General features: G+C 42.1%; 1 protein-coding gene across 5 annotated transcripts in view; it reads left to right on the forward strand.

Moving 5' to 3' along the window:
* The window catches only part of FNDC3B (fibronectin type III domain containing 3B), a 341,048-nt gene that overhangs the window by 74,751 nt on the left and 238,795 nt on the right, over positions 1-27,502 (forward strand). For all 5 annotated transcript variants that reach the window (XM_034999034.1, XM_034999006.1, XM_034999012.1 and 2 more), the window contains one exon: positions 23,494-23,569. In XM_034999034.1, the coding sequence (XP_034854925.1) occupies positions 23,494-23,569 (76 nt within the window). The remainder of the gene's footprint in view (positions 1-23,493; positions 23,570-27,502) is intronic.

The raw sequence follows: 27,502 nt of genomic DNA on the forward strand, positions 1-27,502 counted from the left end.
TCAGTAAACGTTCATTGGTTGAATGAATTTCATCCTTTCTCACCACTGATGGGCACCTCCCTTCCTGACTCTTTAATCTCTCTCTCTGTGCTGGATCATTTCCACCAGACATCCTGTAGTATCTTTTACCTCAAACCCACAAACAAACAACTACCCAGCAAAACAAGATCCTCTCCCTTGACTCCACATCACTGTGTAGTTACCACTTCCTGTCTCTGCTCTTCTTACAGTAGATGTTCTCTAAGTAGAGCCTCTGCTTCCTTCGCTCCATTGCTCTTCAAGCCCAGAGTCTTCACTTGCATCTTCTAGTCTTCCTCTCCCAAGCCTGTCGGCAAGGCCTGTTGGCTTCATCTCAGGGAAATGTGCTGAAGCCATAATTTGCCATGTCTACTTCATTTCCGCTACCACCACTGGACTCCAAGCCAGCATCTCTCACCAGGGTAGGACAGTCCCTCTCACTGGTCTCCCTGCTTTTACTTTTTGCCCAGCAGAAAGTATTTACCACACAGCAGTCGTTTGAGAGAATTTCCGAAAACACCCACATCAAAGGCGCCTGGGTGGCTCAGTCGGTTGAGCGACTGACTCTTGGTTTCAGCTCAGGTCATGAGATTGAGCCCCATGTGAGGCTCTGTGCTCAGCACGGAGTCTGCTTGAGGTTTTCTCTCCCTCTCCCTCTGCCCCTCCCCCTGCTTGCACATGTGCGAGCGATCTCTCTCTCTCCTCAAATAAATACGTACGTAAAATCTTGAAAAACACCCACATGTCAGTGCCCTGCCCAGAGTTGCCCTGTAACACCTGGAGTAACATCTGGTCAGCCCTCTGGGTGTAGCCCTTGCCCTCTTCATCATGCTCATGGGAAGATCTCCAAAAGTGCCAGGGACTGTTTAAGGTGCAGTGTCTGGTCTCCCTTTTCACTGATTAAAAGGATAAAAAAAAACAAGGTGGGGCGCCTGGGTGGCTCAGTTGGTTAAAGAGACTGCCTTCGGCTCAGGTCATGATCCTGGAGTCCCGGGATCGAGTTCCGCATCGGGCTCCCTGCTCAGCGGAGAGTCTGCTTCTTCCTCTCCCGCTCCCCGCTCTTGTGCTCTCTCTCTCTCTCAAATAAATAAAATCTTTAAAAAAAAAAAAAAAGGTATTCAAATGTGGCTCAATTTGGAAGGCATCTTGGGCCTCCGCTCAGTCACCTAATTCTTGTTCGAGTATGTACTTGGAGACCCGAGACCACGTGTCCATGTTACTGTGCACCATTCTTGTGTTTTGATGATTTCTTCCTCAGTGCTGTAATTCAGTTCACACAGAACACCCTTTTGTAGTTTATGATCTCTAGCACACCAAGTCCTTAGTTACAGAATTTTCAAATTCTCTCTTTAGACATAAACTTTTTTGCACTTAGAAATGACCAAAGCCTGAAAAGACTGTGGACATCCTCAGGCCATGCAGCATTTCACTGCTCTGTATGTCTACCTTAGCTCTAAGTAGAAGCTGCTTAATAATTTTGATTAATAAAATCACATTCTTATTTTATCTGTATTTTATTTATCTGTAAAGTGTAAAGCCAGGAATGGGAAAATCTGCTAATCCTTTGTTTTATACACTGTCAAATATCAAGCTTTCTCAAACTGGGGCTATACTCACTCTAAAAATTCTCATTGGAAGGAAATGTTTTAGTCTTTCTAATTAGTAGATATGACTGTGTTAACAACATTAATATATTTATAGGTTATGTGGGCCAAGCTATTGATTGGCAATAACCCTGAATTTCTCTTAATGGGGCGTACTTGGTAAGTGGGCTGAGTGTGTTTGAAATCTCCCTCTTAGCAGGATCAACCCAAGATTTATCATGCCTTGAGGTTACCTCTATGTCACTGTGGCTCAGCCTAGGCAGTAGCCTCTGTGCCGGACATTTTTCTTCCTCTTTCTGCCCCTAGAGTCTCCATCCGTGTCTCCCTCATTTCCTCAAGCCTCTGCTCTTTCCTTTGGGCTGTAACATTTAGTTTTGGCCTAGTTAAGTATAGTAGAATCCTCAGGGCCTGTGTGTGGAACCTGGGTTAAGGCACAAGGTGAAGAGACTCAAGGAGCAAGCAAAACCAAAAACAGTGGAAAAATACCAGGGAGGAGGGGGTAAGGAAAGGAGGCGGTCAACAAAAAGAACAAGGACCAAAGGTCAGGATCCAAAAGTCTGGGACTGCATGAGTTTTGAGTGCTTGCCTAAGACACCTGTTGGTATTTGCTGCTTGCTCTTAAGAGCCTGAGTGGTGTGATGCTCAGGAGATCTGTGTTAAGGATCAGGACACAGAGGACACACCAGAGAATATGATCTCTACTAATGTTTTCTGGTTATTATTATTATTACTATTATTTTTCTGAGCATAACCTCAAGATTTTATTGTCTTCATAATATAACAAAATAAAAGCTTAGAACTGGATCTCTTGGCCCTTTCTCTTCTATCTCCTCCCAATTCAAAAGACTTGCATCTTTTTTTTTTATTCTTATTTTTAACTAACCTCTAAACCCAACGTGGGGCTCAAACTTACAACCCTGAGATCAAGAGTAGCATGCTCTACTGACTGAGCCAGATAGCTGCCCTTGCTTGCTTCTCTTAATAGCCAACATTCTCTTAGATCTGCAGTTGGGCTCAACACATTCAAGCCTAGCACAGTCTTCTTTGTAGTTTTAGCCTTTTTGCAGAAAATCAGCTTCATCTGCCCAGGCTTCATATGCCCACCATAGCCACTTTGGAGACAGAGGGTTGACTTCGATGATGGACGTGGTGGACACTGTCTGCAGACCCTTGGGGGTGACATTTTAAGGGAGGGATGGGCAGCATTTGAGCCACCCCTCAAATGATACTGTTATAAAGAGCTGGCCACTGGCCATGGGGCTGTGCCTCTACCTTTGTGTTAGGAGTATATATGGCGATGCTCACCTTGTGTGTGTTTACAGCATTCTTAATACTTCACAGCTGTGCAGAGGACATTCTAAACATTTCCGTATATGCAAAAGAACCACCGCAGTTAGGAGAAAGCTCCCCAGTCCCCACAGGCCTCCTCCTCCTGAGTTTTGTCCTGATGGTTTCTGGACTTAGTTAGGACAAGTTCTTGCCAAGGTAGTCCGCTCTGTTCTGGCTCTCTAAATAAGAGACACTGTTAGTTTTCATTATCCAGAGTCATGTTAAGTTTCAAATGTTGGTTTGTCATTTTATAGAGGTAGCAGGAAAAGGATGATTCTTTACTTAAAATGAAAAGCCATCCTCATTATGAATGAATATTTTAAAAAGTACATTATCAACTAAATGAACAAGAACAGTAGTTAACACACAGTGTGGACGGAAGCAACTTTTAACAGCTTTGCTTTATTAAGATAGTATTTAAGGTATACAATGGAATTTGCTATTTTCACAGAATTGTGCAGCTAGGACCACAGTTTTAGAACCTTCTAATCATGATAAACAGAAACCCTGGTGCAGTCACATCCCAGTCCTTCCTTCCCTGTATTCCTTGGCAACCACTAACCTACTTTTTCTCTCTGGAGGTAATTGGCCCATTCCGGACATTTCATATAAATGAAATCATGCAATATGCAGTCTTTTGCGCCTGGCTTCTTTCACCAAGCATAATGTTTTCAAGGTTCATCCATGTAATAGCGTGTATCAATACATTACTGGCAAGTGCTACTCCATCACATGGATATATTACATTTTGCTTATTCATTCATCAATTGATGGACATTTGGGTCCTTTTCACTCTTTGGCGGTTGTGAACATTTGTGTGCAAATTTTTGTGTGGATGTATATTTTCATTTCTCTTGGATATCTACCTAGGAGTGAAATGGAATAGCTTTATTTTGAACTATTGTTTTCTAAATAAAGTATCTCTGTTCCTCTCACTATAATTTCTTTTACCTTTGAATAGATCAGCCTGGCTAAATAGAGTTTGCTTCCCTAAATATGCCTGACAAACATACTATTCTTTTTTTTTTTTTTTAAAGATTTTATTTATTTATTCATGAGAGATAGAGAGAGAGGGAGGCAGAGGCAGAGGCAGAAGCAGGCTCCCCGTGGAGCAGGGAGCCGATGCGGGACGCGATCCCAGGACCCTGGGATCATGACCTGAGCTGAAGGCAGACGCTTAACCGACTGAGCCACCCAGGCGTCCCTGACAACATACTATTCTTGTCAGGTTTCCTAACCTGAGTTTTTGTGTATGGCTATATAAATTATGGCAATGCCCATCAGTAATCAGAATATTGGTGCCTACATTTTCAGAACCTATGGTATATAAATTTAACTGTCTTGGTTTTAGAGGTTTAGAAATGTAACCGCTAGTTTGAAGCATGAAAGTGCAAGCATCAGCCCAATTTCCAGCTTTTTCTGTTGGTTTAGTGTTTTATTTTATTCTTTATTTTTTTTAAAAGATTAGTTATTTGAGAGAGAGAGAGCGTGCGCTCACAAGTCGGGGTGGGCAGAGGGAGAGAAACTCAGGCTCCTCATGAGCAGGGAGCCTGATGCAGGGCTTGATCCCACAACCCCGAGATCATGACCCGAGCTGAAATCACGAGTCGGACACTTAACCGACCGACTGAGCCACCCAGGCCCTCCTCTACTGGTTTGGTATTTTAATAATCTCTGAATAAGAATTACAGCAGTCACCAGTGTTTAAATAAGGAAACCATTAGGTTAAGAACAGAAGTGTTAACACAGACATTACTGATTCGCTAATTTAATATGTGATACTTACAGCCTACAGGAGGGTGGTATGTATGCCTCTTTTTATCTTGTATTGTCGGTGACTCTTCTCATATACATGTTCATTGGGGGTCAGTGGGGGTGGGGATAGATTTAGATGCCTCATTGTCCTCCTGTTCTTAAACGGCAACTAGCAAATGTTTCGTTTGTCGTATTTATGTCTTTTTTTTTTTTTTTCTTTTAAGCTTGCAGGATATTAATTGCTAATGAGTGTTCTTACTGCCTCTTCTTCAGGAAGTAGATCTCCTTAAATGTAAACAGAAAACTTGTTTCTCCCGGCGGCTCAGGATAACATGTGAACAGGCTTGCCCTGAAAGACAGAAGTTTAAAGTACCTCATCCGTGTCCACGGTTCTTTTGACTTTGTCTGTGCCTTTTGATCAGCATGCAGCATGTCATTTTATCAAGAGTGAGCTTCTGCCCTCCTTTTGTTTCTTCTTTGCGAAAGCCTTTGTTTCCCCTAGACGGAGTACACAGGCAGAGATTTCCTGGAGCATTCTTTTGAGTACACATTTCCAGACAGCACATTAAACATATTAAAACTTTCCATGTTCAGATGGTGCTCGTCATCGGCATGTCTTTTACCTCAAATGTGCTTCTCCTCCAATTCCAGTGACCTTTTCTGTTCTGGTTGATGTCTTCTTAATAACTCATCCTTGATGGCTCCCTCCTTGCATTCGGTAGTTCAAATCCTCTCACCATGCAGGCTTACTCTTTAAATGTCCTGATAGCCACCGTGTCAGGGAGACCCAGGAAGCAGTCTACAACCAGTATAACGTAGACAAATGAATAAACCATTCTTGGGAAGTTTGCTCGGGAAGAAGAAAGATACTCAAATGAGAACAGTTAAAGTAGAGGCTACAGCTCTTATTGCTGAACAACATTATATAACAGCTCCTTTTTTTTTTTTTAAGATTTTATTTATTCATTTGAGACACAGATACAGAGAGCGAGAGCATGAGCAGGGGTATAGGCAGAAGGAGAGGGAGAAGCAGGCTCCCCGCTGAGCCAGGAGCCCAACGTGGGGCTCAATCCCAGGACCCCGGGATTATGACCTGAGCCGAAGGCAGCTGCTTAACTGACTGAGCCACCCAGGCGCCCCTATATAACAGCTCCTTTTATGACAGAGTCCTATTTAGAGGCTGGGGCTTGGGCAGAAAATGGAAAGAGTTAAGTTTGGTCAAGTGTTGGTTTGGGAAACTCAGCATGGGGAAGCTTGGTCTTTGGGCAGACTCTTCAGCATCAAGATGTCTGCGGAGTGTACAGCTTGTGCAAATGTTGAAAGACAACGGTCACCGCAGACTGCTGTCCACGTTCTCTCTACCACTCACACTTGCAAAGGCCTCGGGTGTCCGGATAGCGTCGTAGTCTTTTCTTCGAGATTTGCGATAGAAAGGAGGAGCGAGAGGGCAGGATGCACGACCCAACTTAAGGAGGGACTGAGTAATCGATTTGTCCATTTTAATAAGTACCTGTCACATGTCTCCTGTGCTCGCACTACACCAGGTGCGGATAGGTGCTGGCTACACAAAGCTGAACTAGACCCTGCTCTGGCCCTGAAGGAATGAGCAGTCGAGTGGGGGAGCAGAGCGTGGTTCACCAAAATTAAAAGGCTGTATTTACACACATGTAGAGCCACAGGAGAAGTGCTTGGATTGCAGAAGATGCCTGTGCCCTGGGAGCATGGAGGAGGGGTGGATCAGGGAGTGGACGAGGCGGGCAGGAAAACAGGGCTCGAAGTGTCTGTGCGGAGGCTGAGTCTGCACAGACATCTCACTCAAAGTGAAGTCTAGGACTTTCACTCCCCTTTGCATATCATGTCATCGGTTTCTGTCTCATGTAGTGAGACTGCTCTGGAGGGCTGGTACATTCCATGGAGAGCTCACGTTAATGGTACCCCAAACCATATCTGCACGTTCTGCCATCTCTTCTCTGGAACTTTGGCTAGTCCATGTTCTTGTTAGTGAAACTCTTTGGTCCTCTGATGCATCCCGTGTGGCTGTCCACCCCTTGATGTCTGTCCCTCAGAATTAGTGATCTCATAGCGATGCTAACATAGCGAGCACCCCCCGTCCCCAGCTACTTTCCAGCAACACAGGCAGCCACCCCTGCTTCTGAGGGCCCGCTTTTCACTGTAAATAAAAAGGTGTGTTTATCCAGATCTGTGGTCTGATTTTTACAATCCTCTCTGCCTTAGGTCTGCCAATTCCACTCACTACAAAGGCTTCTGAAGAGTCATAGCCTCTGCATAATCTGTCTCATAAAGGAAAATGTTGATGCCATATTATCAGAGGGTGTTGTTATATGTGGCACCCACAATAATTACACCATACGACATGTAATTATGACAGCTCTGAGCTGTCTGAGTTGAGAGACACTTCAGAATTTAATTAGCCAAAGGCAGTAATAATAAGAGACAAACTGTAGTCCGTATCCTTCAAATGGTAGAAATTGAGCTGCCTTCCAAAAGGAGAGGATTAAGGAAAAACACTGGCGTGGCAAAGTTGCGCTGCAAAATAACGGCAATTTAAAACTCTGCAGTGGTTTTAACATTATGATTGTTTTCAACTTATTGCAGCGTTTGACTGTGTGGTTGCACTGTAAACTCGAGAACAGGGACTGTGTCTGTTTTTCACACAATGCCTGGCGTCTGAGGTAGTGTCCGGTCAGTCCTTCATTCAGAATGGTTGAAGGATGAATGGAATGAACAAATTTAATTCATCTGAACCGGGGCTCGAAAACTGACCATTTGTTATATTTGTCAGACAGGCCTTCTCCTCTTCCCTGCCTCTCTATAATTGTTATTATTAAAATGATTAGGTACCAGTCCTTAAAGATTGGAAGATTTACCTAAAATTCTGGATCTTTCTGTTTATCTGAGAAACCCAGAAGATCTGATAACACTGGGCTGGTCTTCCCACTTGGCAGCAGTGGGTTGGCAAAAAGAGGCAGCAGCCCGCCCCAGCTGGGGACTGTCCTCCTCAGTCCCCACTCTGTCCCCTTCACTCCATTTCTGCACTTGCCTGCCTTCTATGGCCGCCCGGGGTTGGAACCTGGAAATTAACATTTTTACCTTTGAAACTGCATTTTGTGCTCACGCGTCTTTTGTTTCAAATAAAGCAAAAAGGTTTGGGGGAAAAAAAAAGTTTGATTTTTCAGGCACACTCGTTTGTGTATCATACTTAGGAAGTGATTTGAATTTTTAAGCCTCCTAGTTTTTTTCCTCATGAATTGTGAAATGAACTGGTGTGGGCTCCAGGTCATCTAGCTCAGTGGGAGGGTTTCAATGTACGTCTTACAAGGTAGGACCCACGTATTGGTTTTTTTGTTTTGTTTTTTTTTGGCCTTTGCTTTTCAGTGAACAGAATTTTGAGTCCCCGGTCAGTGCCACATTGAGCACTCACTAAAGCATAGCAGGGGCAGAAGGAACAAGAAGGTGCCTTGATTTTACTGTTTACAGACTAGTTAGGGATGTTAAACACAGATGCAAGCTATCAGCATTCCAAGGGCAGAGATGCAAGTACTTGTGTTTATAATCCTGTTTTAGAGTCTCCAAGAATTGAGACTTCCTTAAATGCTTATTGAAATAGAATTTTTTAAAAGCAGACTTTTCTGGTATTACCTTGATGAGGCATTTAATACCATTTCTGTATTAACTTTCTCTTTGGATAAGATTAAGTATGATGGCTTTCCAGCCTCTAATGTCTATTTTCTTTTGATAATGTGTATTTGTCATGTTAAATGTGATGTGACAGCCATGGCTATGTCTCATAGCGCAGTAAAAATAATACATAGACACACAGGAAGAAAAGATGGGATAGTTCTCCATCTACATGTGTTAAGACATATGTTTGAATAACCATTTTCATGTTGGCAGACTTTTCTCTCTCTCACTCTTTTTTTCTTTGTTAAAATGATTGATTTTAAAAATAGGATCATATAAAAATGATATATGTTACACTCCAAACAAGACAATAGTGAGCAAGCGGCATAAAATTAGTAACATGAATCTTTAAGTTCCAAAGACCTGTGCGAAAAATAAATAGCCTGCCGAGGAGCCAGCTGCTGAAGTCACACAGTATTGTATGGAGGTAACTCTGGGTTTCTTCAGACTACATTTATTTCCCTGTTTAAATTGGGATTGGCCAGAACTAGGTACCTCTTAGTAATTTTCCAGCCAGCTCTACCTTTAGAATAAATTGAAGCTGAAGCTGTAGTGGGCCTCCAGAAAAAAACAGAATTCACGTGCCCCTTTAGTGTTCATTCCGACATCGGTGTTGCTTCTCAGCCCTGGGCCTTTTTCCTTAATAGGAGACCATCAGATCAGATCATTGCTGGGGGGGAGGGGGGGGGACCTGTGTTTTATGGGCAGCAGGTGTGTTTAGCATGATCATTAATTAGAATAATTTGATCCTGCCGCTCCTAGATCCACTCTTTATTGTCCATTCCTTACTCCTTGTAGTAGAGTAGGTGTGCATTTGGATAAAATGGACAGCCTGAATTTAGGGAATTACTTCGTTAAGGGTTTCTGCTTTGCAAATAACTGGGCAGTTAAATGGAGACAGCACGGAGCTGGAGCAGACTGGTCTAGCTTTGGGGGCAAGGAGACTAGAACTACAATCAGGAAAGCTGTTATCAGGATTCCATTCCTATTATTTTCAAGAAATGGTAATTAAATGGTGTGAGCCAAACCTTAGATTTGGAGAGAAATGGACTTGTGCTTGTTACCTGGTTACCTTACATGACTTAATTTTTAAGAGGCGTTGTTACAATGTTCTTGTGTTTTCTAAGTGGTTAGAAAAATGTAGCACTGACTGAAACGTATTACTACTTCAGTTTTTAGTATATGTGCTGCTGAAGCGAGCACCTTATTACTACTTCAGATGAAAGTTTCTTTGCTCTTTGTATTGGATTGTCCTAGTCCATGGGAGAAAGAAACCTTGACACACTGAAGCGTGGGCTTCGGTTAGTGATGTGGTTTGGTAGCTGAATTGGCCAGAGTTGTGCACCTCGTACGTCTTTTCTGATTTCGCTATTTTAATTTTTGTTTTATATAGTCAGAATGGGTCTATTTGAGACCCATCTTCTCATTACCTTGCAAAAAGTCCATATAAAAAGCATCCTTAAAAAATGTCTGTTTATTTATAATTTATTTGGTGACTTTAGTCATTTAGACTTTAGAGCAAAAATAAAAGTAATATAAAACACGAATATAATATTAATTACGAAGGAATGGCATCCATATTTTTCTTTTAGGGGTTGTGATGGGAAATCAGACCTTAGGCTTATATGTGCCTTGTCTGTGAATAGTACCGGTCTTAAAGACCCGGGAGTCTCCATGGAGGGTAGAGTTGGGTGATGGAGGACATTATCCTTTAATAGATGGTTGTTCACATCAAGTTTAGTTCTCAAGAGTCTCCATTTTTCTCGTTTTTAAAGTGGTTTTCTCAGGGTCAGGCACTGAAGAGTTTTCCCATTTTTTTATCGATTGTCCCTGCACATCATGTTTCTTCAAGGGGCCTTGGAACTTTAAAGAGCCTCCCATAAGGAGAATTGAAGATAGACACCACCCCAGGTGTGTGCTGTTTCTTGGGAAGGAGGCAGTGGCTCATTTTCTGTTACAACACCAAGGATAAAAGATTCCGTAAGGTTGCCTCTTCCAGAAATTTCAGGGCCTTAACAATGTATAAGATTCATTAGAGGTCAGATGCTTGACATTGAAAGAATTCTAAGTGTCTGAGTTTTTGGCATTTACCTGAGACCTAAATGTTACTCTGTAAGCTTGATGATCACCAGCAGGCTTTTGGTCTCCACTTTTAGTTGAGTGGTTATTTGTGGGCAGTAAGTTGAGTTGTTGGAAAGAATGGCTTCGATATGATATTTTGATTTCTTTGTTCCCTCTGTGGTGGAGGGAGTGCGTAATAACTGAGGGCTTATGAGGTGCTCGGAATGGTGCTAAGCACTTGTATACATCATTTCATCCAGTAATCATACAGCCCGTAAGGTGGTGATCGTTCTTACACAACCGGAGGCAAGAAAGGTTAGGTACTTCCAGCTTGCAAATCACAGGACTGGGATTTGAGTCCATTTAGAACCTCCCTTCCTGGAAGGGTAGAGTTGCTTGGGTTGGGCATATCTCATTGTCTCGTTCAGGTAAACAGTCGGGAGAGATTTGGGGGATTTGGGGACTGGGTTTTGCCTGATGGTAAATTATAAAAGTTCATGGTGAAGACTTCCTGTTCTATGATCTTCACATTAGCTCTGGAAGGTGGCAGTGATTCTGGATCTGGAGCTTCTGAAAATTGCCAACCAGGTGGTGGTGGTGGTGGTGGTGGTGGTGGTGGTGGTGGTGGTGTCTGAGGCCTGGAGGCACGGGTTGAGTTTGGAGGAGTTGGGAGTGAAGTCATCTGAGGCCCAGGTCACTGGAACTCCTCCCTTTCTTTCCTTAGGGGAATAATTCTTTCCGTGAGATTAGCAGCGGGGGAGTGGTTCCCTCTGGGGTCAGCAGCTTTGGACCGGGGGAGTGGTTCCCTCTGGGGTCAGCAGCTTTGGACCAACACAGTGAGCCAAGACATGGTGAGCAGGAGTTCCTTGACTCCGCCCACCCCGGGAGCTAGGAGATGACCTTTTGGTCTGCCTTCCTTTCCTCCCAAACCCCGCCTTTCATTTTCATTCAAAAATTACATCACCCCAGAGGCACAGTTTTTGTGTCTGAAGAAATCTAAAAACTCACTGGAAGGCTTGAACCTATTAGCTTGTTTGTTTTTCATCCTGAATTTATAATTATGTCTCAAGTCATGCCAAAATTACAAGAAAAAAGAACTACCCTAAGTTTGTCCTTCAAAGAGAAAAGAAAATGGCCACTTGGCTACGTGAGCGGTTCTTAATCTCTCACCTCTGCTGCTGCTTGTTCTCAGGGGGAATACAGAATTAAGTGTCCTGCAGTATTTGTACCGTAAGTCACGACACCACACCCGTTCGCTAGCCAGTTCCTCGTTTTCTTTGTTCGAGATGGATGAAGGGCTGCTTGGACTTTGTCTCTCCTCAAGATGTTAATTGCATGTTTCAGAATCATGTGTTCTGTTAAAAATCACTTACGCATAGCCTTGGAAAGAGAACTGGAGGCCGGGAGTTGCTTCAGGGGCGCAGAATATTGTTGTGGAGGCCTTGGGAAATAAATCTTAAGAGTTCGTTCATTTACCACCAAGACATATTTAGTCAGTGTATATAAACAAAAGAAGTCACAGTGTGCCTGGACATTATTTGTCCCAGATGGAGTTTAAACTTGGCTCCTTATCCTGCACTGATGTCATGGTGCATAAACGGGCCCCGAATCAGAGCTGCACACAGAATCCTCTGTGTACTTGTGTGTGCTGAGGGCGGGTGAGGAGAGGGGTGGCGCTGGCCGGAAAATCTTTGTCACATTTTTCCTTCGTTGTCTGCAGAGACTAGTGTGTCAGTCCTGAATTTGGACTTGGTGCAGAGTGAGGGAAGAATTGGAATAATCTGTTCATTTGTACAAATCGGTATGTGTGTGCACCCAGGGATATCATCATTCCAAGACCCGAGAGTCCAGATGCGCGCCTGCTTTCCAACAGTTGCTTGCAAAGCTCTGGTACTAAGATCTGGAAAGGAAAATCTTAAAGCATTGCCTTTTTGAAGAGCGTTTTCAGTCTGTTTGTCTTGAAACCTCAAGTCTGGACAGTTTCTTTAAACTTTTTAATGGTCTTAAGTATCCAGCTGTATAATTCTGTTTTCCTGGAATGTATGGTGGATAACCTCTCAAGCTCCTTGCTTAAGTGTTTAGAAAGGCAAATGTCTGATGCTCCTTAGAGAATCTGGCCAAGTTTAATTCTTCCTGTGTGCTTTGAGGAGGCAGCTTGGGCCAGAAAAGGGTCTTCTGGAGTTCTGAACAGTTAGTAGGAAATTTCCACATACTGTGGTGTTACTTTATTACATTTTATTGCTGACTTTCATTATGATAATCTTAATTAGAGGTGTTTGCAAGTAATTCAAACCATTTTGTGTAGATGTAAAGGGTTTAGATTTCAGAACTTCTGTGAATGGATTCCAAAGTCACTATTGTTGCCTGAATCCACGGAAGCTGGACAGACACCGGAATGCAAATGAGGTGGGAGGTGAACCTTTAAGGAAAGCCAGAATGTTTCTCAAACAGAAAATCTGGTCAGAGGTGAGAATTGGCTTTGTTGTTTTGAGAAGATAAAACAGATTTGGTAACAACAACAACAACTTTTTTTTTTAATACTCTCTCTTTAGAGGCCCCATTTTTTTTCTTAGAGATTGGTCACCGGTAGAAATTTGAAGAAAAAGAATTAATATTTATTGAGCACATATTATGTGTGAGGCCTTGTACCAGAGCTGCATTAGGGTTGCTCTTTACCTTGAGTGCCCATATGAGGTATTAGCTCGTTTTTGTTTTTTTGGGTTTTTTTTGTTTTTAGATGGGCACCTACGGGGATGAGAAAGTTAAGTGCTCTGTGGAGCAGAGCCAGACTCACCTGCCACCTGTCCGATTTGCTTTTCTCACTGTACAGCTTGGTTATCTTGGTTGATTTTTTTTAAACTCTAAAAGTCAAAAATGAATTGAAATTAAAATAGGATTAGCAGAGAGTGACTTAACTACTCAATATTTACAGTCTGCATGTTATTTAGAAGACAGCTCTGGCCTGAGCTTCATTTAATTTTATCTCAACATATAGCATGGCAGGAAAAGATACTTAAACATGTAGAAGGAATATGTGCTATTAAGTATTCATTTTTAAAAAAAATCTTTAAAATGCTTAAGATTTTTTTTAATTTAAAGATGGCGTAGTAGGTGGTATGGTTTTGTCTAAAAATCTGAGTCCTTAACTTATGCTTCAGACCTTTTTGTGTATGTACAATATGATAAAAGGCAAACTTTAACTTCAGGATTTAAAAAATGAATTAGTTTGAAATGGAATTATTTAGGAATCAGAAAGTAGATGTTTTGGGGATATGGTTAACTTTGGACCCTTGAAAATGAGTAATGGTTCTCCTTTGACTCTGAATTATATCTGTTTCCCCACTATCCTACCAGTCCTACTAGGCCTTCTTTGCTTGTGGTGCACAAACTGATGAAAAACATGCTAGGTGGGCAACCTAATCCACTGTGACCTCCTGGGGAGTTGACTAGAAATAAGGGAAGGAGTGCTAGGTTGGCTCTTGGGCTTAGCTTTTTAGAGTAAAGGCCAAGAACCCAAAGAGAAGAAATAAAGGCCAGAAAAAGTTCAGGAGGAGGAGGAGGCACAAGACGGGGGCAGACTCTGGAGGCCTATCGATGGTAGCAGGGTAGACATGGAAGCGGCAGAATCACAGACAACACAACTAGAGTGACCCAAAATAGGAAAAAATGAAGTAGTTCTGGCTCGCGGAACCATAGACATTACTACACCTCCATAATCTCAGAACCTTTGGTGTTGGTGAGGAGGTAGGGCAGAGCTTGTCTGCCCCAGACCCTGTGACCTGGCTCACCATACTGTTATTTTTGAAAACTTCAACGCTGAACAGCATAATCTTTGAATTATGTCACAGGTGGATTTTTCATTAACCTCTCTGCTGCTCTCCGTGTGCCCAGTGTCTCCCACCTCAGTTGGAGTTACTCACTGCTATCAGAGTCCTCCAGTAATGTTGCTTTCTCCCCTGGGAAATATTACCGCTCACAGGATAAAGTCCAGACTTCTAAGTGGGGCGCACAGAGGCTTTTCCTAGGCGGCCCTGCTCCGCAGTCTCACCTTTGCCCCTCTGGACCAGGCGTATGCCATTAGGGCCAGGTCAGATTCTTTTTGTTTTTTTAAGATTTTATTTATTTTTGTGTGTGTGAGAGAGCGAGAGAGAGAGAGAGTGCGTGAGCACGAGGTGGGGTGAGGCAGAGGGAGAAGCAGGCTCCCTGCTGAGCTGGGAGCCCGATGTGGGACTCGATCCCAGGACTCCGGGATCATGACTTGAGCCGAAGGCAGACGCTTAACCGACCGAGCCACCCAGGCGCCCCCACGTCGGAATTCTAAACTCATCCTACAGTCCAGGCCTCTGTGTGTTTACTCAAGCAGTCGTTTGGCTTACCCGCTTGCAGTCTCTCACTCCTGCCTTAAATGTCATTCCCAGCGGTAACTTTCCCTGATTTCTCACCGCTTTCTTCAGTTTCCATAGCTGTTAGTAGCAAATAGTCATATTTTATTACAGTTCATTGTGTTTTCTACCCTTGTACCAACACACAAATGAGTAGGATGTCCTCTTTCTCATCTTAGTATCACTAGTGCTTTATAAAGTGCCGGGCACACAGTAACTACTCAGCAAATGTTTTTGAGAAATCAAGGCTTCAATAATTGCATTAGGCATTGATTTAAATAAATTTCATGCATCGAAAGTCAAGGGTTGAATAAGTGAAAATATATTGTATAATGGTGGGGAGGGGGAGTCCTCACTGTTCTGTAAAATCCTTCCCAAACCCTAGCATATGACCTATTTGTATTCACTTCTGATTTGATGTTGGTGGGTATGAGCTACCAGGCAATAGTAGTGTTAATTTTAAACAGTTGAAAAAGTATAGTGATCTAGGAACGTCAGCTGTACAATATTGAATGACAAAATAGCGGGAACTGATTTCCTGTCATTTATAAGCATGAGAACATTCTTCATGGACACATTATTTCTTGATTATGTCTTAGGGAGAACAGTGTTAAATGAACGACATGGCCAACATTGAAATAGGTTTAAAAAATACTAGAATATTGGGAATATAGGCAGTTAAATGTTTCTTCACTGACCTGGCCTTGAGATTCTGATAGTAGAGTTGTTTAGGTGCAATGCATAGATTACCAGAGGTGCGTGACATGAAGTACCACATCAACGTGGATCATGTTACTCTTTCTCAGCCAATCAAAACTAGACATGAGGTAGCTGGATCTGAATGGTAGGAGACATTTTAGATTCAGTGTGCACAAAGCACATTCAAGGTAGGGCTGGCTAGGTGAAAAGTAGCCTGAACTGCTCATTCCCCATCAGTGTGGCCAGAGCCCAGCCTATGAACATGGGGTGTGTTGATGGAATTGAGGAGTAAAAGGGGGTGGTATCTCACCTGATGGACATTTTTGACAAGGATTAACCCTGAAGTGGTATTGACAAGAACCAGATTTTGTTCTCAGTGAGCATAATTTTCAGCTAAAGGAAGAAGAGTTACAGTTTTGGCACTGAGAGCTGTGTGAAAAATGTATTTAATAAAATGAAAATTATTTAAGTAAACGTCATGGTTCTTCAAATGCACAAGGGTATTTGGTAGCTGTTACTTTTAGCCAGGGAAAACTATACTTAAGCTTACATAGAATTTTGGTCTTTTATGTTCTTGGTTTTTATCTTGAAAGTCCTGTAGTTGGAACCTTAGACTCTGGCATTTGTGGCTCTCTTAAAAGAGGCTTTTAACCTAGTTTTGGCCATCTATATTACATTTTGCATTTTTTCCATTTAAGTTAAGGTTATACTTTTATTCTTAGCAAACAGCAGCTCTTTTTGTAATAGAATCTCTTTATTCAAGGCAGTATACAATTAGAGTAGAAATGTATGACTTCTTACAAGCTGCCATTGTTTTCTCTTTATAGCCCTTACCACTATCTTAAATGTTTTATTTTTGTTTAAACCCTACCCCCGCACTACCCTTCTTCATCCTGTGTAAGTTCTGTTTGTCAGGCTGAGGTGGGCAGAACTTTGTATTATCTAAGGCTCTATTCCCTGTGCCTAGAGGAATGCGTGACCCATTCTGGTCAGTCATTGATATTTGCTAAATTAAGAGAGATATCATAGTAATTCTGAGGACGCTTGTTTCATGAAATGGGCTTTTTGAACTCTTTAGAATGTATAGATTTTCAGGCACTGGCGTGATTTCAGTGCATAAAAATGTCCTCCTTGGCTTGTCTGATTTCTCTTCCCTTGGTTACCTATTAATCCATTCCTGTCTTTTGTTGTTAATCATGGGTGACTTTGGGAAGCACAGATGCTAATAGATGCCATTGTCCCGGAAGTCCTCTTTCATTTTTCTTATGCTTACTGTTGGGCCACAAGAAGTGGCATCTAGTGATTGTGATAGTCCATGATTAGCTCCTTGGTCGTCTTAGGATTCTAGGGGAATTCAAGGACTTGACAAGGACTTTATGAGAATAAACCTTGCTCGGTATAAAAGCCACTGTTGGTTGTTAGTTAAGGGTTCCCTTACCACCCAACTGTCATATTGGGAGCTATGGACTCTGGCTCAGGGAGTGGGCTTGGATTTCCTAGAACAGATCTTGTCCTCACAGCATGTCTTGGAGACATGCCCTTGACCCAGTGAAGTGAGTTCTCTCTTTATAGCTGTTTATTAAAGTTACCTTCATAAAGAATTGACTTTGTGAAGCCCATGCCTATCAGAGGGGGGAGTCTGTGTAATAGAAGAGAAGAGCCTGCGTTTTGGTCAGATGGGGCTGGATTCCAGTGCTCACTCAGTCATTTTGTAGTTTTGTGACTTCAGACAAGTCACTTACCCTCTTTAAGCCTCAGTTCCCCATCTATATAGTCTGGTTAATAATACCTACCTGGCAGACCATGGGGGTGTTTAATAATAGCTGTGTAGGGGCGCCTGGGTGGCTCAGTCATTAAGCGTCTGCCTTCGGCTCAGGTCATGATCCCGGGGTCCTGGGATCGAGTCCCACATCGGACTCCCTTGCTCAGCAGGAAGCCTGCTTCTCCCTCTCCCACTCCCCCTGCTTGTGTTCCTGCTCTCGCTCTCTCTCTCTCTCTCTGTCAAATCTTAAAAAAAATATATATAATAATAATAATAGCTGTGTATATAATCATTGTAGAAAAAAAGCTGTTGAAAGGAGTTGATAAAGTAGCCTGCATCATTCTGAGTTTAAGAGATATGTAATGGTCTGTTGAGGGCGACAACTTTTGAACCTTCCATTCTCTGAAGACATCAGAATACTAAAAATTTTGGAAGCGTTGGAGTATTCTTGCTCCTTGCTTCAAACTGAGCAGGTCTGTGGGGGACCTGGCTGGCTCAGTTGGTGGAGGGTGCGACTCTTGATCTCAGGGTTGTGAGTTTGAGCCTTGCGTTGGGTGTTAAAATCTTTAAGAGAAAAAAAAAAAATAAACTGAACAAGTCCTAAAGCCCAGGAAGAAACAAAATAAGACTATTTTGTCCTACCAGTGTTGAAGAGAGCAACAGCTTCAATACCATGTGTGTCCCTGTGCCTTAACCCAGTGTGCAGGTCCTTCTAGAGGCTTCCTGGTCTTATGTGTGTTTTTCCTGCCAGCTTTGGAGTCAGGCTTCAGGTAGGACAGGTGAGCAGATGAGACAATCAATACTTCCCATCATCTTCTAGTACCTTTCCATTTTACCTGCCACGTTTTAATCTTGGGACATTTTCTTCGTGTATATTATTACCACAAAGATAATTATTGGTTATATACAGCTCATCTTCTCCCTTTTCCTGATTTGGAGCAAAGGGAGGGGACTCAGAAAACATATGATGCCCACTTTTCAGTTTTCTGGAGACCAGCTCCGGTCTCTAGCCCAGGCACCAGGGTCTCAAAGGTGTGTATTGATGGATGGTTTGGGCCTTCGAGGGCCTGACTGGAGCGTGCCAGGATTTCTCTGGAGTTTGGGAATCTGGAGTGTGTGTGTGTGTGTGTGTGTATCCAGAAAAAAAGTGCTATTATTCCTCTCATATAATCAGAAGTCACTTTTTAAAGTTATTAGATATTCTTGGGGCACCTGGGTGGCTCATTCGTTAAGCATCTTCCTTTGGCTCAGGTCATGATCCCGGAGTCCTGAGATTAAGCCCCCAGTCAGGCTCCCTGCTCAGCGGGGAGCCTGCTTCTCCCTCTCTGTCTCCCTCTGTTCTCCTCTCCCCCTGCCCAGTGCTCGCTCGCTCGCTCTCAAATAAAATAAAATCTTAATTATCTATTCTTGGATAGAATCCTTCCTTATGTGGAACTCTTCTGCAGCTTTTAGGTTATATCATTTTCCTCTAAAGATATCTGTTGGATAATCTTAAATGCTGGCTGCAAGTGAGAAGTGTTCATTTATACGTAACACAGTTAAGAGTAAGACAAGCCTCACCAAGTGTGGCAAGTGGAAGAAGCTCCCCAAATGGAACAGGGTCCCCTCTCCTGGCATGGTTTATATCTTGAGCGTCTGGCTATTGGATTTAACTTTTAAGAAAACTGCAAATGTTACGTTCCATCTTTGGTCAGTCAGTACTGTTTCCCCAGCAGAAGCTTTAGTGATGGGCACATACGTGGCAGTGGCTGTTTGGTCAGGGGGCTGGGGATTTTTTTTTGACACATAAATTAGGAATTTGCCTCCAGGAATGGTCTTAGATACCATTGATCTGGTTAATCAGCCACCCACAATTTAAATTGCAATAGTAGCTTTCCTTTTCCTCCTCTAGTTAGATTTATACCTTTAAGGAAAGATCTGTTGACACCTGTTTCAATAATCTTGTTGGGCAAAGCTTTCTCACGATGCTGTTTTAGCCTTTTGCTTAATTACATCAATCCTACCTCTTGTTTTATCGTTTAAGATTTTGGAAGAATGGTCACTTATTTTTCATTAATTTTTGACAAACTTGCCTCTGGTTATTTTGGGTTGTTTGGTTCCTTTAGCTGTAACAGATTTGAAACTGATCTGATGAAGCAAGCATAGCCTGAAGTATGCTCTTATGATTTGATGAACACGGTTCTATTTTAGCATCTCTGGAGAAGAATCTATCAGTGGTTAAAATCTTCCTCTGACGAGACACAGAATGCAGCATGAATTGTTTTAATGCTGACTTTGGAAGAGCAGGAAATGCTTAGCGAGTGGACAAAAAATGATGAGGTTTGGACAGTGATAGGATGTTTTACGTTCTGCATTTATGAGAACTTGTAACAGTTATGTCTGCCTTGTGGCTAGAGAGAGAAAGGAGGGAGGGAGACAGAGTGGGTTAGAGGGGGGAGAGATTGAAGGGCAGGCTGCTATGACAGGAAAGGTTAAGCGCCAGGGAGCCTGCCAGGGTGTGACTCATGCGCCTCAAGGCTGGGTGATGCAAGGCACGCTTCTGACTTCTCATTCATGTCTGTTGTCAGGGACAAGATCACTGGGCTGGTGTGTGTCCCAAAACTTTGTTATCTCTCCTTTATTGACAGTGAAAACAGCAAGGTGGTCAGTCGACCTCAGTATAATAAAATGCTTTCTTTTAAAATAACTCGGTGCCAAGATGAATATGGGTTGCTAAAATAATGACTTTTGCTCATACTAAGAAAAATTGATATTGGGACGCAGGAGATTTGCCTGGTTTCTGAGGTAACTTGGTAGATTATAATCTGGTTGCCATAGCAACCCAGCAGCAGGGAAAATTACAGGAATGAAACATTTGAAGAGAGGTATTTTAGTAGGATGCTTAAAAGCTTTTTACCTATCATCTTTCCCCACTGAAGAAGCAGGGTGGGGTTCAGGAATTGGCCTCCGTAAGCAGAGAGGAGGGGATGGCATAAATGGCTTTTGGAGGCTTGGAATTGTGGCCTGGTGTCTGTGACCGCTAAGGAATCATTATAGACACTTTTCATACAGTGTGAGGAGCAGGTAATGTGACAGAATCTGGAGCGTACCCCAATTCAGAAATCCCTTTTCTTGCCTGGAACTTTCCATAATACTGGTGAATTGTACTTTGAGGACCTGCATTCAGGACACGTTGTGTGACAATTATGAGAGCGGTGGAGGAGAGAGAGTACATGAATTTGGGATTGTCAGAGAGTATCTGGGGCATAGGCTTGATGTCCTTTGATTTTTTTTTTTTTTTTCCTCTCTAACTAATTAATTCTCCAGCCTGTATTATAGGTCTTATCCCCACAGGTTTCAACACAAGCAAATGATTTCTGCTCTATTATAGTAATGTTGGAATTGGTCTAAAGACTTTTTAAAAGACACAGATAATTGTCTTTATTGGAGTGTTTTTGTTTTTTTTTTAAGATTTTTATCTATTTATTTGAGAGAGAGTGAGAGAGAGAAAGAGCACAAGAGGGGGAGCAGGAGAGGGAGAAGCAGACTCCCCGTCAAGCAGGGAGCCCGATGCGGGACTTGATCCCGGGACTCCAGGATCATGACCTGAGCTGAAGGCAGTCGCTCAACCAACTGAGCCACCCAGGCGCCCTGGAGTGTTTTTTTTTTTATTCTATTGTAGTTATGTTCTATGTTTATGTAAAAATAAAGTTAAAACTATTTTCATGTTAGGAATGACTTTAAAAGCTCAGTTTCAAGAAAGCAGTTGAAATGTTTTAATCACTCTGTAGAGATCTGAAGGGATTTCCTTTTGAGGTCTTAAAATGGCACAGTGTGTTTACATTGGTAAGAATTTGAATACTTAAGACTGAAAGATTATTGACACAGTTACTGTACAGGAAAAATAAATTGCCTTGGAACCACTGTTATAATTCAAGATAATGAGAAGCACCAGGGATGAAGCTTGGATGGCTTTTTCCTGAATGGTCTTGTTTTCTCCAGTTAATGCATTTCCTGATTTAAATAATTTTAATATCCCAACAGTGTCTCCCGTGGTGAATTAGTAGAAGAGGCAAAATACATGGATATTAAAGGTTTAGGTTTTAAGAATGAAACGGCTTTGATCTCAAACATTTTTACAGAACAGAAATTATGGTACATACAGTAAATAAAGTCGACCTTAAAAAAACAGTTGACCTTTTAAATGGAATATTATGAAAGCTTAATTTCGAAGTTAAAATTTTTGTTTGCAGTGTGGTTTGCAATGGTTTTCCTTGTGTTTCACGACCTTCATTCATTTAGTAGAAATAGTTATTAAGCACTTATTCTAGGCCGGGTATAGTTTTGAGCACTTGACTTTATGCCAGATCTTGTCCTTACAGAGTCAATCTCAAAGAAGCAAAGACAGACCCTAGAATAACTGCTTAACTAATTGGAGTTGTAAATTCTAGGAAGGAGAAGTATTGGTGTGTGGGCATGTGTGCCTGTGTTACAGCATGCAGTGGGAGACCCAACCTGTCCTGAGAAGCAGATGCCACTTCTTAAGCTGACAAGAGTGAATAGGCATTGGTCACTCATCAGGGAAGGAGTAAGGTGGGTGGCAGGCAGAGAAGAAGGAGGACAGGGAAACCATTACAGGTAGAGGGAACGGTATGCTTGATGGTTTCGATGCAGGGAGGGACAAGGCTTGCTCCAAGAATGCTAAGGTGAATGTGACACTCAACATCCTTCCAATTTCCAGCAATGTACGGCCATTATTTTAATAGTGTAAACCTTGCATATGGTGATTTTTTTTAACTACAGTTTTTATTTTTCTATTATTTATTTATTTATTTTAAAGATTTTATTTATTTATTTGACAGAGAGAGACACATCCAGAGAGGGAACGCAAGCAGGGGGAGTGGGAGAGGGAGAAGCAGGCTTCCCGCCGAGCAGGGACCCCAATGTGGGGCTCGATCCCAGGACCCCGGGATCATGACCTGAACTGAAGGCAGACGTTTAACGACTGAGCCACCCAGGCGCCCCATTTTTTACTATTTTTTAAAGATTTTATTTATTTATTTGACAGAGACACAGCGAGAGATGGAACACAAGTAGGGGGAGTGGGAGAGGGAGAAACTGGCTTCCTGCCGAGCAGGGAGCCCAGGACCCTGGGATCATGACCCGAGCTGAAGGCAGAAGCTTAACGACTGAGCCACCCAGGCGCCCCTTAACTACAGTTTTTAAACTTGGATTACATCCTTTGATTTATATTTAGATATAAATAAGTGATGTTTCTTTCTGTTACCTACAGGAACTAGATGAGATCTAAAACTGAGGCTCTTAAAAGAACATACTTTGCCATTGCTATGCGTGGTCTAGTCTTGGAAGTTGTCTACTTATATTAAATATTAGGGGTGCCTGGGTGGCTCAGTTGGTTGAGTGTCCGACTCTTCGGCTCGGGTCATAATCTCATGGGTTGTGGGATTGAGCGCCCTGTGGGGTTCCTTGCATCAGCGGGGAGTCTGCCTAATAAAGAGTCTCTCCCTCTGCGCCTCCCCGACTTGGTGTGTGCTCTTGCATGTGCTCTCTCTCTCTCATAGTTAAATAAAATTTTTAAAATAAATATTAATGTTCACTGACATTTAGATAATAGATTTTAAAATTTGAGTGTTTGAGGCCTGTTTATAATATTATTCATTTATTTTATAGTGTTTATTATTATTTCCAGCACTTATACAAATACTTTATTTTCCAAACATTTTTCTTATCAGTTGCCTTCTTTTGTTACACAGTAGAATCATATGACCGAAGTCAGTAATGGACACTTGGGAAGAATATGCTCCATGGTGTTTGGCCAGAGCCACATTTCTCTGTGCCATTTTCCTTTATAAGCAGAGTTTCTGGTCTACTTTCTTCTCGATTTCTTGTTTCTAAATTAGTGTAAGAAAAAAAGGAATTGTTGTAAAAGTAAAAAAAAGTTGAGCTTTTTAGGTACCTAGCATCATAACCAACGCAGGAGAATTCGCTTAGCTAAATTCAAATGCATGTACTTACCCCGCTCAAAGCTGAACCAGGTCTAAGACCTATCCTAAGTTTTGTGTTTATACAGGATTCTGTGCCACGTACATCCTGTCTAGTACATAAATTCAGGTAATAAAACTGTTGAAGAGAAACCCCAGATGCTTTGGTATTAAATTGAAATTAATGTGTTATTTTGCAGGTCATTCTTGTTCAAGTTAATCCAGGTGAGACTTTCACAATAAGAGCGGAGGATGGAACACTTCAGTGCATTCAAGGTAAGGAAATTCTTGTAAGCCTTCTCATCAAAGGAGTTTCTCTTTTATTTCTTGTTTGAAGGAAGAGTAAAGTTTTTCCTTGTGTCTTTATTTTCCAGAAGTAAAATTTATCTTGGATTTTTTAAAAACTTTTTAATCTTTCTATAACATAGGGTCTTGATGCTAATGTAGGCCTGTGATAAATAAAGGGACAAAGTTAAATACCTCTAGTATTCTGTTGACTTTTAAGTGAGTTAATTTAACTTGGGAAGGCTTGCAGTATCTTTTAATATATTATGGAATTTGGAAAATGTTGAGATTTTGAAGGACTTTAAATTTTCAATTGAGAACAACAAGAACTTTTTCAAATGAGTTCAAAAGTTTCAAATAAATACTGTGATGCTAACCAGATGATGTTTTTTGAGGTAAAATCTGTATTAAGTATCTGCTCTTTGTTACTGATTAACAGATTACTCCAAAATTTAGGGGCTTATAACAACAACATGTATTATCTCACAGTTTTTGTGGGTCAGGAATTTTAGGCACAGTTTAGCTGTGTCCCATGGCCCTGGGCCTCTCAAGATCCCCAAATCCAGGTGTGGGCTAGAGCTGCCCTCCTTGCGAGGCATGTCTAAGGGTCAGTCTGTTTCCAGGCTTGCTTGAGGGGTTGTTGGTAGGATTTAGGTTTTTGTGTGCTATTGGCAGGAGGCCTCCCTCAGTTCCTTGCTAAATGGCTTCTCCATGAGACAGCTGGCTTTATCAGAGGAGTAACTAGAGGGCAAGGGGGCGATACTAGGTCCAGCCCACTCAAGAAAGGGAATTTGCACAGTGTAGGAACACCAGCAGGCAGGAATCACTGGGGGCCATCTTAGAAAACTGCCCATCATGGTCCACTCTCTGGGCCTAATAATTCATGCCCCTCCATATGCAGAATACTCTCTCGAAAGTTCTCTAAATGTCTTATTGCATTACTGCATCAGCTCAGAGTCCAGAATCTTGCATCTAAATAAGTTCCAGGTAGGTGATGTTCCTTGGGTATAGATCTTTAAGTATGGCTCCTAGGGCATTTTAGTTACTTCCTGGTTGTCTAATCCAGTGCCGCCTCTCTCTAGTTCACTTAGGAAAGTAGTGACTTAGGCCCTCTGAACCATAGGAAGCTCAGGCCAGATCTGTAGTTAGCCTGTAAACACTGCTGTGTTGGAGGGCACTGTTGGTGGTAGCTCTTTTTGGCAGTGATTGGGATTATAGGGCAAATGGCAAATTGGCGTGTAATGGAGTTCAATACTAGGTTATTGATTGGCCAAGACTCTGATCAGAGGCCTGTTTTAATTTTTGGACTTGTTCTCCAATACATAAATGAAGGGAAATGCCCTTTATTTTTAGTTTCTCATAATGAGCTGCATGGAAAAAGGTGATTTTTCTACTGCTTTGTTTTATATATAGCAGAGCATGCTGCTTTGTAGTTTTGCTACTTAATTTTGTTCCTATAGGTACAAAAACTAGGGAAAAAGCTTTTACTTTTGGAGAAATTAGTGTATTTTGAAAGATTCAAGCCTAATGAATTTTAATTGCAGTTAGATAATCTGAAATGACTTAACTGTTTTGTTAATGATTTTTACTGATTGCATTTCTCTGACCATTATGTTCCTGAAATTGATCTTTGGTGTTCTAAGCCATTTAAAAACTGATCTAGTCTTTGGTGATGAATCATACAAAGAAACTTTCAGGTAAAAGAAGAGAGGAAATAATTATTTTAAAATAGTATGGTATATAGAATCTTCTACTTACTTGTAGTTCTATAATAAATGGATATTTTCAACAAATAAAACCTCAAAATCCACTCTTAAAAAGAATCATGCTATAGAAAAACTAGATAAAAAGTAATTTCACCTACATAGAATGAACCTGGTATTTTCAGTTAAGTAAGAAAGCATTTGAGCTTCTGATCATGGTAACATTGTGGAGCCCCATGAATTAATTGGCAGGTAGACTATGTTCTTCTACAACTTAGTGTGTGTAATAGAATCCATAAAAGCAAGTTGCTGAATAGATCTACATATATGAAATACACTCTTTTATGCAACCTGCTTTTATTGTTCTGCATGCATGGGTACGTGTGTGTGTGTGTGTGCGCGCGTGCGTGTGTTCATCAGGTTAGCCTCTCCCCACTTTTTTTTTCTTTTGAGTTCATGTCAGTAACTGGTGAATTCTGCAGGGAATGTTGCAAGTATATAACTCTGTTCACAATGGGAGCTTTGTATTTATTCATGATGATACTTTGAGATAAGTGACATTAACACCCCTTCCAGTGATTTCAGAAAAGCCTTTGACTAAAGCAGAATTGTGGAGCCATTTATCTTTGGCTTCCCCAGCCTTCCTATCCTTTGTTCTCTTCTGAACACCCAGATGCTATGGTTATCTCCATTTGGGGCGTGGTGGTACCTGGCCCAATTAATTGAAATGACACAGGATAGGATGCAAGGGACCAGAACAGGGAGCTAATTGGTTTGCTAGGGCTTGGGAAGCCCTGGGGCAGCGACAGGATGAACTGCAGGAGCTGGAAGGACCTGGAGTCCAGACCCACTGACTGTCACCATTGCATCATAGGCAGTCACTGAGCACCCCCACCCCCCACCCCGCCCCATATAAGCCTTCTTTTGAGTTCAGTGTAAGTTAGTGAATGCTTCACTCCAGGTGGGTAGAGCATATTAACATAGAATGTGGGAATAGGGAATATATTTGTAAATGCCAACACAAATTGTAACGTTATTATCCTTTCGCTGTGATTGACATCCCTAATACCTATTTAGCTCTTACGCTGTGCTTCGTATTCTCTCAGTTAATGGGTATGATAGATAAACATGAGGCTGAGGCCCATGGAGGTTCATTTACACACCTAAATTCACACAGAAGATGCAGAGTTGGGTTTTCATCCCTGGTCTCTCTGACTCCAGAGCATGAGCTCTTTATGTGTCCTGCTCTGTGTATACATCAGGGAACTCCAGTATTAGCACTCCGTTCTCTTTGGGCATGTGACAAGAGCAAGGTGGGTTCCTATTCCTGGAATAACAGGATTCTGGGCAGGATACCAGCATGAGTACTCAGATGGCCGAGATCAAGTAGAGATGGTTTGCAGAGACTGGGTCTTTGGGATAAGACAGATGTCCTGTTAACAGAACTAAGAGCAGATAGTGTGACACAGGAGTACTGATTTAGAATTCCTTAAATTATTTCTGCCCCAAGTTAGGACGGGGCCCAGAGTTGTGGTGGGCTGAGCTTCTCGGTGGGGCTTCCAGCTCCAGCTGCTGTAAGATGAAGGGTCCAGTGGGAGAGGACTGGTAATGGGGGAAGCAGTCTTCTTGCTTACCTTTTAAAAGCCTATTAGGAAAAGATCTGAAATTGAATCATATTGTAATGGGAACTTGTGAAAGAAGCATTTGCATTGTACTAGAGATTAAAGTGAAGAGAATGAAGCTCTAGTTGTGCTCTTTCAACCCCATCCAGCAGGTGGGGTGGTGGTGGTTTTGGGGAGGGGGGTGTGGGAGGAGTGGTGGTTGGAAGTGGCCTTTCTGGAAATTTTGAAGTCATAACCATTGCTTATACCACGATTGAAACGGTCAGTTTAATAACTTGGCTATTTCACCACTGCTATTTCAGCAGGTTAGGGATTGCTGCGAAGGGTGGGGGTGGGGGAGTAGGGGTAGGGAGTTTAGCTGGTTGTGGAGTCTTCCTGGAAACTTGGAAATTACGCCATTTGAGGTCAACCGTCCTTACTTGCAGTCGAATTTGTTAGCCTACTAATGTTCTCTATAGGACGTTTATGACGTCATTAGACAGCAGAAGCTCACTGTGGTGCCATGAAAAGGCAGTTTGGAAATTCACAGCAAGTCAATATAAAGAATATGGTTACTCTGGGGGAAAAAACAAGATTTTGTTTTCATGAGAATGTCCTTG

The sequence above is a fragment of the Mirounga leonina genome, unplaced genomic scaffold (genome assembly GCF_011800145.1).
Source record: "Mirounga leonina isolate KUSES-001 unplaced genomic scaffold, KU_Mleo_1.0 Mir_115, whole genome shotgun sequence".
NCBI classification, from domain to species: Eukaryota; Metazoa; Chordata; class Mammalia; order Carnivora; family Phocidae; genus Mirounga; species Mirounga leonina.